At 38.9% G+C, this 14,851-nt stretch overlaps 1 protein-coding gene across 2 annotated transcripts in view; it reads left to right on the top strand.

The window, feature by feature from the left end:
* The window catches only part of LOC120311367 (receptor-type tyrosine-protein phosphatase eta-like), a 106,827-nt gene that overhangs the window by 64,462 nt on the left and 27,514 nt on the right, over window positions 1-14,851 (top strand). For both annotated transcript variants that reach the window (XM_039350769.1, XM_039350767.1), the window contains exons 2-6: window positions 6,432-6,450; window positions 7,767-7,985; window positions 11,081-11,347; window positions 11,597-11,863; window positions 13,142-13,408. In XM_039350769.1, coding sequence (XP_039206703.1) covers window positions 6,432-6,450; window positions 7,767-7,985; window positions 11,081-11,347; window positions 11,597-11,863; window positions 13,142-13,408 — 1,039 coding nt within the window. The remainder of the gene's footprint in view (window positions 1-6,431; window positions 6,451-7,766; window positions 7,986-11,080; window positions 11,348-11,596; window positions 11,864-13,141; window positions 13,409-14,851) is intronic.

The following is a 14,851-nucleotide window of genomic DNA, read 5'->3' as shown; positions in this document are numbered from 1 at the left end:
GGCTATGCAAATCCAGAATTTGCTGCCCCCCACACCACCACATTTCTGTATTGCTTTTTATATACAATACAAAATACAGGTAGCTTCGATTTATGACTGTAATGGAGTCTGCCTGTTTTGGTCACAACTCATGATAATTGTTAAGCGAAGCATTCAAGTGATCATTCGTATAATGACCCCACACATGAACTCCCAATATACTAGTTAAGCAGAGCAAGGATTGGCCCAAGGGTAGGGGAGACCCTGGGAGGCCTAATCAGACCCAAGCTTGCCTACCTCAAGCCTTCCAAAGCCTCCACTACCCCTCGAGACACTCCATGCTCTGTTTTCCATCCCTTGGGATCCTTGCAGGCCTTGGGCCTGCTTCCTTGTCTCTGACTCTCCGCAGGCATTGGACTTGCTTCCCACTTGGCCATGCAGAAGCTCCCCTAAGTGGCTGGGTTTAGAGCTGGCTGAGCCTCACAACTGCAACAGCCTCAAGTGGGCCCATAGCCTCTGCAAGTGACTTTAGGCTCCATTGGGTGGCTGAGTGTTGGGTTGGGAGCAGGCCATAGGCATTTAGGGACCTGGTGAGGTGGTATGGGTGGGGGGGAGATAAGCACCCGGGGGGGTCTGCAGCATCTCTGTGATTGGTTTAATGTTGAATGACAATAGGGGCACTACAGTGGTCATAACTTTGAAACCAGATGTTAAATAGCTTTTGGGGGAGAGAGGTCTATCGTAACTTCAAATTGTCTCTAAGTAACTGGTCATAAGTCAAGGACTATCTGTATTGAAAGTGACTAATTAATTACAAAAAAATGCTGCTAGAGGCATAATTCCTATCCTTTCAAATACAGTGGTGCTTCTCATCATTAATCGATAATCAGTATGTGACTAATGTGATCCTTCGTTTTGGCCAGAAAGAGTAGTGAGTCTTAAGGCAAGTTCTAGCTTTCGTAATAAAATACCAAATGGTGAGTACTGGGACAAAATTTTCTCATCAAAATGTGTTGAGTACCAAATTCAACGAGTTTCAAAGCAGTCAAATACCGAGGTACCACCGTATAATCATTCGTCTTTAAGAGAGCAAAATACTATGTGAAAGTCAGTTTTTTTAAAAACAACAAATGGGAGGAGCTGTACACAAGTTTAAAAAAACCTACATGCAGTTTACACTGACTTTTTCATTTATATAGACAAAGATTGGGCTTAACTTCCTGACATGGGCAAAATTAACTAGCTTCTTAGCCAGTTAGATTATACCAGAAATCTGATGGCTGAGGAGAGCTGCCAAGCATCTTGTTTCTTGATATGTAGAATGTGGAATTCTCCAGCATGGAAAAGAATGGAGAATCCATGAATCCAAATCAATCAAGTTGCCACACCCCTGCTGGACTGGACCTTGCCCCAGTTTCGATTTGGTCTCAGCCCAGGATGGGACCTTGACCACGGACAAACAAACGTCCTTTTCGAGGCAGAGGAGGTTGCCCATTCTGTAGGTCAAGGTGACTTGGGGTGGACCCCTCCCATAGGCGGCAGACTGACTTATTACATTCTCAAATGGGAGAACACTACCATGGACGCTTGGGTGCTCACCACCATCTGGGACAACTTGTCCCTGGAATTCGTGACAACTCCCCCTTGACACTACATCACCTGTCCCCAGTCGCGGAATCCCGTAAAAAAGGGCCTCATGCAGAAAGCCATTCAACATCTCTTAAGCATAGAGGCCATAGAGCGGGTACCATCGGACCAACTGGGGCTGGGGTTTTACTCCATCCTATTCGTAGTACCAAAATCTTCACGGGGATGGAGGGCGAAACTGTACCTCAAGGTTCTAAACTTGCATCTGTCATATCGCAGGTCAAGATGCAGACACTTCAATCCATTTTGGCCAGCGTACGGCAGGGGGACTTCCTGACATCAGTAGACCTTACAGAGGCATACCTTCACATCCCCATTCATCCAAATCACAGAAAATTCCTCAGGTTCAGGTACTCCAACCATCACTTCCAATACAAGGTTCTCCCGTTCGGCCTATCATCGGCCCCCAGGGTTTTCACCAAGGTCCTGGCGGTACTAGCCGCACATCTCAGGTCGGTCCCAATTCGCGTTCAGTGCTACTTGGACAACATCCTCTGCACCGAACACACTGACGGACATGGAGCTAACCATAGGGAAGCTTCAAAATCATGGTTTCTTAATCAATTTTCAAAAGAGCCACTTGTCTATTGCACAGGCGCTATAATAGACACAACCATTTGTCAAGTATTCCTGTCGCAAGAGCGCCAAGTCAGCATCCGTACTCTGGTCATCAAGGTCCGCAGGGAACAACAAGTGACCCTAGCCCTGCTCTCCCAACTGTTGGAGAAACTAATTTCCTGCATTGCCATAATTCCTTGGGCCAGACTTCACACATGACAGCTCCAGTGGTTCTTACTTCCCTACAAAAGGCGGGCAATAAGCTCCTTTCCCCAGAGGGTAAGAGTTCCAGCACAGACGCTCAGATCCCTTCTCTGGTGGTTCTCCCCAGCTTTGTCCAAGGGATCCCTTTTCAGAGAGCCCGTTCGTGTGACCTTGACCACAGACACCAGTCTATTCGGCTCAGGGGCACACCTCCAACTTCAATTTGCCCAGGGCCGGTGGTCCCAGCGAGACCTCAGACAAAACATCAACTGGCTGGAACTCAGGGCTATGGGCCTGGCACTTTGCCACTTCCACAGAACCATCATTTGATGCCATGTGTTGGTCCTGATGGACAATGTGGCAGCAAAGGTCCATGTCAACCGGCAGGGCGGTACTCGATCATGGGCCCTGATGTCCGAGGCCCAGTTACTGGGATCACGGGCGGAGTGGAATCTTCTTTCCCTGAAGGTGGAGGCGAACTGGCAAGCGGATTATCTGAGTCGCTCTATGGTAGATTATTCAGAATGGAGTCTGCATCCATGTCTCTTCAGAGAGATTGCGCAGTGGTTCAGTCAACAGAGTGTCGACCTATTCGCCTGCCCGGTGAACGCTCAGGTCCCACAGTTCTTCTCCCGTTTCCCCTCCCAGGGGTCGGAGGGAATAGACGCTCTCTGCAGCCCTTGGCCTGGGGGACTGCTATATGCCTTCCCACCATTTCACCTGATTCCGGCGGTCATCAGAAAACTATTACAGGAACAAGTGGCCATATTTGTGGCCCCACACTGGCTGAGGCGACCATGGTTCGCAGATCTCATGAGCCTCGCTGTAGCTCCTCTGTGGAGGATTCCTCCAGAGCAGATAATCCTGCTACAGGGGGTCATATGACACCCAGACTCACAGTCGAGGATACTCGACTATCTCTTGGAAGGCGTGGATAAGGGCCTAGCACCCAACACTATTCGTAGGCAGGTGGCGGCTCTCTCCACGATTTTCACCTGTGCCAATTCTGCGCCGTTGTCTCAACACCCGAGGGTTTGATCCTTTATCAAGGGGGTTAAAAAGAGTAAGCCTCCTGTAGTCCATCATTACCCCACTTGGGAGTTACCACAGGTTCTACAGGCTCTTACAGGAACCCCTTTTGAACCCATCAGATCTTGCACTCTGCGACACTTGTCCCTTAAAGTGGCCTTAATAGCAGTGACATCGGCAAGGCGCGTCTCGGAATTAGCAGCTCTTTCTGTGAGGGAAGACCTATGCACCTTTCAACAGGACAGAGTGGTCCTATGGTTGGACTCATTATTCATTCCCAAGGTTAACACCTTATTCCATAGGCCCAGGAGGTTGTATTACCGGAGTTTTGTCCTAACCCATCACATGACTTAGAGAGGCAATGGCATGCTCTAGATGTCTGCAGGGCCCTGCGATATTATATTAAATGGACAGCTGCCTTTCGTAGATCGGAGGCGCTTTTTGTATCTTTCCATCCGGCTTCTAAAGGTCAGAAGGTCTCTTCCTCTACTATTGCCAGGTGGATCAAGGCCTGTATCGCGGAGTCGTATCGGGTACGCTCCCTGCCTGTTCCAAGCCGTCTGACAGCACACTCCACATGCAGTGCCTCTACATCAGCTGCGTGGCACACTCAGGCTTCTATCATTGACATTTGTAGGGCCGTGACATGGTCTTCGCCTTCCCCCTTTATCCGTCATTACAGGCTTGATAAATTTGCCTCTGCAGAGGCCTCCTTCGGCTGGCATGTTTTACAGCAGGTGGTTCAGTCAGCGTCGACACTTGACCAGCCTGTTTCCCACCAGTAGGGTCATATGGGCTTTGGTATGTCCCATTCGTGGATTCTCCATTCTTTTCCATGCTGGAGAAGGGGCGTTGTCTTACTTAATCGCCTTTTCTCAGCATGAAGAATGGAGAATCCACCCTCTCCCCTTTTTGAAATTCACAGTCAGATCAGTGTCAGTAGCTGGGAGCCAACACATCACACAGTTTTTAGCTTTGCCCTTTTCGAAACAAGGTCCAGTCCAGCAGGGGCGTGGCAACTTGATTGATTTGGTCTGATTGGACTAGAGGACTTCTTTAACCCATTCATGGATTCTCCATTCTTCATGCTGAGAAAAGGCGTTCAGGTAAGACAACGCCCCTTTTCTATTTCCTGGCAAGCAATAGAATTTATTTTATTTACACTATTTTATATTCTTCTATTAGTTCCTTTAAAATGAAAAGGCAAGATAAAAATGGTAAAATGAATGAGTAAATTGGTAATTTCAAAATTCAAGCAATGTGTATGAGGGATTTTGGAGTCGGAGATAAGATTTAACTTTGCAATATTTTTGCAATAAATCCAGAAATCAAAAAGTGAATAAATTGCATTGCAGAAAAAGAAAGAAGGCAATGATGATGGTCCTCTTTTAATAAAAGAGAAAGGCAATCTAGAAATGTGTCAATACTAAGTTTCTTAATTTGTTTTCAGTGCATTTATGGTTTTATTGTGACCTCTTCTGGTGTACTATCAGTATTACATGAGATAATTTCCTGTGTGCCTTACGAAATATGAATGATACTACTAATATATTTGAATGTGCATAGGTAGATGGATCATTCGCTTTTAACACATTATCTCACTGCAGCAGGAATGAAATCAAATGTGAAAGTGAATTTTTCAGCAGCAAATATAGATTATGGAAAAGCAGACTAATTTGTGTTGTTAGAGACAATATTCAAATAAATTTAAGAATGTTAAAGCTCCTATATAAGGAACTCTTAGGCTTTCAGTACTCTTGCAGAATCTATAATATTTCTGAGTTAGAATTTCTCAGAAGTATTAAAATTGCAGAAGGCCCAGTTTATGGAGCAGAAATTATGGACTTTTTATATATTTGCAGTACTTGTTTGCTTAAAGCAGACATGTCAAACCCGTGACATCAAGTGATGTCGCGCAACGTATCGGGACGGTTTTGCCATTGCCGGCAATGGGGTAGGCGTGGCTTCCGCATGATGCGTCCGACCCGCAGGCTGGCAGTTTGACACCCTGGCTTAGAGAGCTTACAAACTCACAGTTTCATTGTAAAGCTCTGAATGTCCTTTGCATTCAGGGACTTCGGGCTGGGCTGGGAATTGTAGGTGTCACTATATACAGTTGTGTATACTTAGTGCTTTATCTAACCACTTTATGAAGAAAGAGAAATGGGGAGCTGTCTTCATAATTTAGACCATACTGGGACAGGTTTTGGGTTCAATATAAATTAATTTCTGATTTTAGAATTTATAGCTAATATGTATTCCTATCATTTGATTATCAGATGAAATTATCTTTTATGATACAGGCAGTGCTCATTTACTGACCATTTCTTCAGCTACCATTCAAAGTTACAATGGCATTGAAAAAGGAGACTTACAATTGGCCCTTGAAGTTGCAGCTGTCCTTCACGATGTCTCCATAGTCACATGATTGCAATTTGAGTGCTTGACAACCCACATACGTTTGCAATGGTTGCAGTGTCCCACAACTGCACGATCACCATTTGCAGTGTTCTCAACTGGCTTTTCACAAGCAAAGTCAATGAGAAAGCCAGTAGGAAGTCACAAGTCACAGTCATGTGATATTGCACGTAATGACCCACACTTATTTGTTTATCAACCACAGTTGGAACTGATGTCATAAGTTAGGGCTGTCACATGGCATCACGGTTAATGATCACCCTGCTTAGTAACAGAGTTGCTGGTCTCTATTGCAGTCAGTAAGTGAAGATTATAGATATTGGATGGTTTCAGTTAACAGTATTCAGTAATGTTTACCTATTCAATGGAGTAGAATTAAATTTTATATTTGCGGGTAATAATTTAACTGGATGTCACTCAAAGGGAAACATATTAAATTTGAATCGGGGTCAGTATACTTTTAAACTTGACTATGTATGTTAGAACTATAATATTGTTATAATACCGATACAGAGATATGCAGCTAATACTAGTGTGGTCCATTGTATACAGGATTCAAAATATTCTAACACTATGTATGATTTCTTGTTTTACAGGTAAAAGCCACTGCTGCATGTAAGTACTATGCTGTTATATAGCCCACTTTCTGTATTACACTTGAAGGTTTTCCCAGAATCTACACTGATGTTTCTGTATTTGTATAAATGCTTAAAACCACATACTTCTATAAGAGGTCTAGGAAAGATCATTATATTTAACCTATAATTTGAAATACACTGCTGTTCACCATAACAAGTTTATTGAATGTTGAAAGAGTAACATTATAAACTTCATATACAGAGGTAAATGGGCTTACGTAGCATGCTAAGCTATGATTAAATTTGTTTGTTAAAATAAACTAGTCCTCATCTTACTACTGCAATTGAGCCCAGAATTTATGTTGCTAAGTGAAACATTTGTTAAGCGAGTTTTGCCCCATTTGACGACTTTTCTTGCCACAGTTGTTAAGTGTCTCACTGGAGTTGTTAAATTAGTAACATGGTTGTTAAGCGAATCTGGCTTCCCCATTGACTTTGCTTGTCAGAAGGTCACAAAAGCTGATCACATGACTCCTGGACACTGCAACCGTCATAAATACATGCCAGTTGCCAAGCGTCTGAATTTTGATCAGTGACCCTGGGGATGTTGCAACAGTGCTATGTGTGAAAATGGTTATAAGTGACTTTTTTCAGTGCTGTTATCACTTCAAACGGTCAATGTTATAATGAGCTAAATAAGTGGTTGTAAGTCAAGGACTACCTATACAGTTGATTGGGTTCACACTATATGCTAGGCCCAAGCTAAATAAATCACATTTGTAAATCTAGATGTATTGGCTGGGTACTACCTAAACCAGCCTTTTACTGTCTGATATCCATGGGAATGTAGTATCTGCCATCAGAGGAAGAAATAATCAGGACAATATTGGAATGTGCAGAGATGGACAGATTAATTATGAGGTTGAAAGACAAAGATACAGACTACTATCAAATTTGGAATTTATTTTATTCTTGGTTAGAGAAAAGAATGAAGGATTAGGAATTGAACATGTATTAGCTTAGCAAACTTCAGACAACTTGTTGATTGGAAAAATTAACATATGTTGATAAAAAAAATTAATAAAAAAAGAGAATGTAGCATACCTTGTTCATTATGTGCTTTGTAAACAGACTAGTGAAAAATGCATTAACAGTCTATCAGTACTATATATACCTCCTAATCTTAACAGCATCATCCCTTGTGCAGTTCATGATATCTGGAGCTTGTATAAATTATAAACTGTTTCCCCCACCAATTAATAAACAATAAAAACTGAATGATGTTTCATTAAATTACGAAATTACGAAAATCTGGTTACTTTAAAATATCTTTGTCTCTTTTTTTCTGTGTAGGTGATACCGAATGCAGTCTCTTAAATGATGTAACAGTAACAGAAACAACAATAAGGCTCCAGTTGAACAATAGTTCTGCAAGAATGAGTGCAACATTTCAAAATGGATCAACTGTAGGTGATTCTGGGAACAATTCAATATCTGGGCTTTATCCTGGTCTTCAGTATATCATTCATTTCAATAATACTATTGAAGCTTGCTGCAAATACATTTTTACAAGTAAGTAATGGATTAGAAATTACACAAAACTAGTTTTCAGGATCATTCTGATAGGATTATTATTCTAACATTTTAGAATAAAATGTATAGTAGGTAACTTGAACTCATTCAAATGAACTAATAATTAGCTCATGGTTAAGAGATCACAGCTTCCCCCCCCCCCCAGAACTAGGTGTAGCCAGTGAGAAAATGAGACCTGGATTTAGTTTTGTCAGTATTGCCTGAATATCAGACTTCCTTTGGCTATCTACACAAGAAACTACAAAAAATAAGATTTCCAAAGATACCAAGTGTTTGATAAGTAGATATATTGTCACAAAGTTCATGAAAGAATTGTGAAAGAATTCCCGGAACTAGGTTTTAAGTGCAAGCCTTATTTATAATGTAATCAAAGTTCAGATTTTTCTATCTTTTCCTCCTTCCGACTGTGTGAGAAGTGATTCTCATAATTAACATTTGCCACCGTAAGGTTTTGAATTAGCAGTTATGCCTGGATATGTCATGAAAATTAAGTTGTAGCACACTCAGATAACACAGCAAATCAAAAGCCATCTATTTACACCAGTTGCCTCCCATCTCACAATATCTGTTGATGCAGTCATCCATTAATTGTTTGTTTTCAGGTTGTTGTGTGTTCTAAACAGAGCACAGTTACCACTTCCAAGAATTTTGGTTTGTAAAGTTTTAAGCTGAGAACTTTTGTTCCCTAACCCCAAATAGTTTAGCTCAGAAACCTCTGCTGGCAGAAGGATTTCTCATCCTCCCTCCCTTAATAATTTTTAATACGCTTCTAGAAGAGGCCCCCATCTCTCAGAAACAGTTACACTGGTGATGAGTGGAAGACCTGAAAGACTACCTGAGTGATAGATCAGCAAATATGTGTGGTCACTAATAGTTGACATCCATTTGATGACACATAATCAAACAAACAATATGGAACTGGAGGGTAAGGTGGAAAAACTGTTACACATTGCCAGCTTCCCTGTTTAACCCAGTGGAAATTCCTTGCTAGATCTAAAACTTCTAGTCTGTACTTGTTCAGTCCAACCAATTATAAGTTTTATAGCACTTGTTAGGAAACTCGGGGGGGTGGGAATAGTAAAACTAACTCTTTCAGACTCACACATTCTTCTCTTTTACCTGTTCTTGTCATTGCCTGTTGTATCCTTATTCAATAGGTTTCCCCCCAAAGAAGTGGAAGCCAGCCCTTTTCTTGGTTCTCTCTGTTTTGGCAATTTTCTAAGTGTGAACTTGGAATTAAGTACAAATCTTTTAAAAAGGTTCCTTTTGTGGCTGGAGCAATTACGGTGAATTCCTTCATTTCCTGTTTCTTACACTCTCTGATCACGACTGTCTTGTGGCTTCCTGGTAAGGAGCAACCATAAGGAAAATAGCTTGGGCAATCTCATGTCCTTTCTCTGTCCAGAGAGTGTCAAAGTAGCCAATCTCTTCGTAGGCATTCTGTTTGTGGTCACAAACATCAGCTCCGCTTTCCACAGAACAGTCTTCAGCCCACCATCTTCCCCTGAAGTCCAGAAGCAAACAGACTTTCCATTATTAGAGAAGGGGCAGATGGAAATCTCTCTTCCCATTCAACAGAGAGCAGCTTCAAGATCATTACATTGAATGCACAGGGCAAAAATGTGCAAGAATTTAAATCTTGATATTATAGTAAATAGGGCTTGCATTTGATACATAGTAGTTGCTGGAATTCTTTCATAAAGATTTTATTATCATTTTTACAGTATGCCATGGTAACAGACGCCTCATAGATTAATTGCTTAAATTTTTGCTGCACTACTTAAAACAAATCTTATCTCCAAACAGGTTGTATAGGGATTGTAAATTACATTTTCTTTCTTGTCTTATAAAAATATAATTGCATGCCACAGGATAAGATTTCAGCCTGAAACTTTCAGATGTAGAAATAATTAAGTTTTGCTAATCCTAATATTAGTATTATGACATGTGTTTATTACGTTCTGCTTCTAAAGTCTTTTTTAATAAAAAGTTTTTATTTTCCATTTATTCAACATAATACCATTTACAAAATAAGATGAATTCATAACCATTGGTGCCGCCTGCTCATTCCCCCCAGGCTGCGTCCACCCTCTCTAATACTTCCCTACTTCCCTCCTCTTTCTCTCCTCCCCTCCCACTCTCTTCCCTCCCCTTCTCCTCTTACCATCCTACTTCCTCCCTGCACCTTCCTCCCCTCTCATCCCTCCAAACACAGGAACACAGCATAGGGGAAATGCCCAAGCAGCACCTCTCTCATAAACTACCATATCTATATTATCCTTACCCACCCATTCACCCACCCACCCACCCTCGACCCTCCCCCCCTGCACTTCCCAGAGCAGAGTACAGGGTTATTAATAAAAAAAATATACAATAAAAAAAGAGAAAAAAAGAAAAAAGGAAAGGAAAGAAAAAAAGAAAAAAAATCATACTTAGCCCTTAACTCCCCTTAAATTACATCATCATAAACAAATCTTCTACAACATTTACTATAAAATTTACTCATAAAATAAATGAAACTTTGTAGTCCCATACTTTTTCTGAATATAATCTATCCATCTTTTACATACAATAATATATCTTTCTTCAAATAAGCAGAAATTTTTGCCATTTCTGCAAAATTAGAAACTTTAAATATCCATTCTTCTAAAGTAGGCAACAAATCTTTCTTCCAATATGAGCCTACTAGTAACCTTGCAGCAGTTAATAAATTCGACATTAAAATAGTTTCTTTGTCATTTAAGTCCACAAAAATACCCAATAAGAATAATTGAGGAGTAAACTTTATCTTCCTTTTAAAAATCTTTTGAATGTTCCACCAAATCATAATCCAAAAAGCCTTTGCTTCTAAAGTCTTAATATGGGTGATAAAATGGCCATGTGTTCTTTTAACTTGTAATAATATTAAACGTCCTTTTAATTGCCATACCTTAAAATGGTATCACAGTACTAGAAACAGTGAAAAAGAGAAGAGTTATATACTAACAAATCATAATCTGGGTTGGTAATACTTAATGATATGGTAAGATTTTAATTCTCTCATCAAAGAAAATTGTTTTCTGTTTCTTATACAGAGCCAGGTCCTGTTCACAGTATTCACGCTGAAAATATCACCAACACAACTCTGAACTTAAGTTGGAAAAATGATGATATAAATGCATCCAATTACACTTACCGAATAGATATTGATGGACTGGGTGATTTGCGTAATAAAAGTTCTAATAAATGGAGTGTGCCAATTAGTAACTTACAACCTGGAACGTCATACAGATTTAAAATATATCCACAAGTAGATGGCGGTAAGACTGAAGGAAACCCAAATGAAGCAGTTGTTTACACCAGTAAGTACACTTATTTAAGTGAAGTGATTGTAGTAGTTAGTGCTTTTGGCTATTAAATGAGCTTCAGTAATTATTATATCACTCTCCTTTATCACCATCTAAAACTAAATGCAAACTGGTTTTATAGAGGTAAGTGCGTAAGCATATGATTAATTTCAGAAGTGCTTGGATTCTTTGTTAATATCTCATGCACTACATCAATATACTTTTATTTTATTTACTGATAAAAATATTTCTGTTTTTTCACAGAACCAAATCCAGTTTCTAGTATCCATGCTAACAATCCCAATTCCACATCAATAATTCTGACTTGGAACAATGAAGATGTAAATGCTTCTAGCTATATTTACAAAATATTTAACAAAGGACCTGATTTTCATAATGATGCCTTTTCTAATACTGGAAATATAACATTCAGTAATTTGCAACCTGGAACATTATATAGCTTTGAAATAGCTGCACAAATAAATGGGACCAATACTACAGGAGACACAAAAGAAATAAATCTTCGTACAAGTAAGTACCTTAAATTAACAGATGCAGTTAGCTTGACTCTTACTTGGATGTTTTTATTTTGTTTAACCTTTCCATATGTTAAATCTAGGTTACAATAATAATACTTTCGGTTTCTGGTAAAATAAAGCCACTCTTTTCTTTCTTAAAACAAAAACTCTCCACTTTTTGCATTTTAACTGAAAACTTCAATGTCACAAAAAGTGGATTTATCTTGGAGGAATATCTTGTGCTTCTTACTGTACTTGCACATCAGATCTAATCCTATCATGATAAAGGCAGAATCTTGGGTATTTGGGTTGAGTGAGCTTAGAATTTTCTGTATATTGTAGCACTAGGGTACACTAGTTACGACCACAATTGAGCCCCTTTATGTGGCGAACTGAAACATTTGTTAAGTGAGCCCATTTATGTGGCTAAGTGAAACATTTGTTAAGTGAGTTTGTCCCATTTTATGATTTCTTGCCACAATTGTCAAGTGAATCGTTGCATTTTAAGTTAGTAACACGGTTGTTAAGTGAAACTGGCTTCCCTGTTGACCTTGCTGGTCAGAAGGGACCAAAAGGCGATCACACGGCCCCAGGACATTGCAGCCATCATAAATATGAACCAGTTGCCAAGCGTCTGAATTTTGATCATGTGACTATGGGAATGCTGCAACGGTCGTGTGACAAATGGTCATAAGTCACTTTTTTCAGTGACGTTGTTATTTTGAATGGTCTCTAAATGAACTGTTGTAAGTCGAGGATAACCTGCAGTAGTTATTGGAAAAAATTAAGCTATGCTTCAATTGACACAAAAGTGATGTTCTTATCTTTCTGTTCGATGGAAGGAAACTGAAGTAAAAGTGAAATAAAAGTGAGGCAAATACAACTGGGGGGAGTGGAGGTGGGGAATAAATGGGCAAAGTATTATTCCATGCCTCTTTCAGTTTATTTTACATAACGTTCTTTGAAAATCTAAATAGGATTTTATATCTGTCAGTGTAATTGACAATTTGGCACATACTCCATTCCTAATCCAAGATAATTTGAAACAAATATTTAATTGTTTTTCTTAAACTGAGCCCAATCCAGCTTTTCAGTCATCATCCAAAGCATTAATATTATAATGTTATAATAAACCCCTAATTTGTCAAAATTATTAAGTAGAGACATATTGTATGTTGTGCGAACTAAAAATTTGCATTTTACATGATGATTTCTAACCCTACAGAAAAAATGCTAAATATTTAATCTTGATTATCATTCAGTATGTAAAAGCCTTTTTTCTCTTAAACAGAGCCCAGTCCAGTATATGATATTAAAGCTGAAAACATCACTAATGCATCCCTGGATTTAACATGGAAAAATAATGATACAAATTCATCAAATTACACTTATCGAATATCTATTGATGGACCTGGTCGTTCTGATAATATAACTTCTAATACTACCTATGTATCAATTTCTGACTTGGAACCTGGAACGTCATACAAGTTTGAAATATATGCACAGGTTGATGGTAATCAAATTGAAGGGGATCCAAATGAAATAAATGTTTATACAAGTAAGTGTGTTAAATTAAGACATGTGAGGTATATTTCATTATTACATAAAATATTTATATAAAATATGCAATGAGGTATGATTTCATCTGTCTGCATGTGCACTACATCTGTAAAAATTATACATTTCTGAACAAAAAAGGATACCATGTATAGTATGCTGGAAAACTCTTTCCAGCATACTATACATAGGAAAGTATAAGTACAGATATTCCTCAGTTTACAACAGTTCATTTAGTGATGATTCAGAGTTACAATGGCACTGAAAAAAGTGACTTGTGATGTTTTTCACACTTCCTGCCATTGTAGCATCCCCAGGGTCACATGATCATCATTTAGACACTGGGCAACTCACTCATGTTTATGACGACTGCAGTGTCCCAGAGTCATGTGATCAGTTTTTGCAACCTTCTGACAAGCAAAATCAATGGGGAAGCCAGATTCACTTAACAGCTGTGTTAGTAACTTAACAACTGCAGTGATTCACCTAGCAACTGTGTCAAGAAAGGTCATAAAATGGGGCAAAACTCACTTAACAAATGTTTCACTTAGCAACATAACTTTTGGGCTCAATTGTTGTAATTGACTACCTGTATATTGTGCTACGTCTAAAGGATATTATTTGCATATTACCATAGTGGAGTAAGAAGCAATTTGACAATATTTGCATTCCATCATTTTTCTTGTGAAATATTCTGAGATTTGGTCTATTTGTATTGATTTATTAATTTTACACTATAATTAGGCGACCCAATAAAGAGTTGGTACCAACGTATTATATCAGAGAATAAATAAATTGTTGAGATTTAAACTGAAGGGACAAAGGAGAATAAATTAACACCTCAGTTCTTCCTCCAAATTTGCATTATCTTAAAAGTTAAGAAGATCTGCAAATTTCCAGGAAAAATGTTTGATAAAAAATGCAGGAATAAAAAGCCTGGGGAAATAAAAAGTTCTTTTCTTTGCCCAGCAGATTTAAACAAATATGATTCTCTATTGGTGACATTCCACACCTGGAGATTAACCTAAAGAGAAGAAAAAAAATCTTTGTTGGTCATCTTATTGTGACATCACTTGCAAAAGAGCTTCTAAAAAGTCATAGTCTCTGTAGGGATACAGAATAAGCATTGAGGCATTGAGAATATAGAGATTGGTAAATATGTGGTTGATTTTTCAATGCAAGTTAATTCAACTTTATTGCAAGCTAGTAATTGTTTTATATTTTAGTTGAAAAGTTTGAAGCTATAAAGCTTTTAATATGCATTTTCCCTAATAGGAGGTCATCGTAATATAAATTACTAAAGGGTCATTTGTCTAAATATTTAATACAAAATTATCTTGCTTTCTATATCATCAACTCTTTAAATATAAATTTTACATAATTTAAAGTAAAAATCTAATTTTCTTGGGGTACAGTTTTGAGTAATACATTTTTAACATGGGAA

The sequence above is a fragment of the Crotalus tigris genome, unplaced genomic scaffold, assembly GCF_016545835.1.
Source record: "Crotalus tigris isolate CLP2741 ecotype Arizona unplaced genomic scaffold, ASM1654583v1 scf7180000018354.2857554, whole genome shotgun sequence".
In the NCBI taxonomy this organism is placed as follows: domain Eukaryota; kingdom Metazoa; phylum Chordata; class Lepidosauria; order Squamata; family Viperidae; genus Crotalus; species Crotalus tigris.
This window is presented reverse-complemented; position numbering and strand designations above follow the sequence as displayed.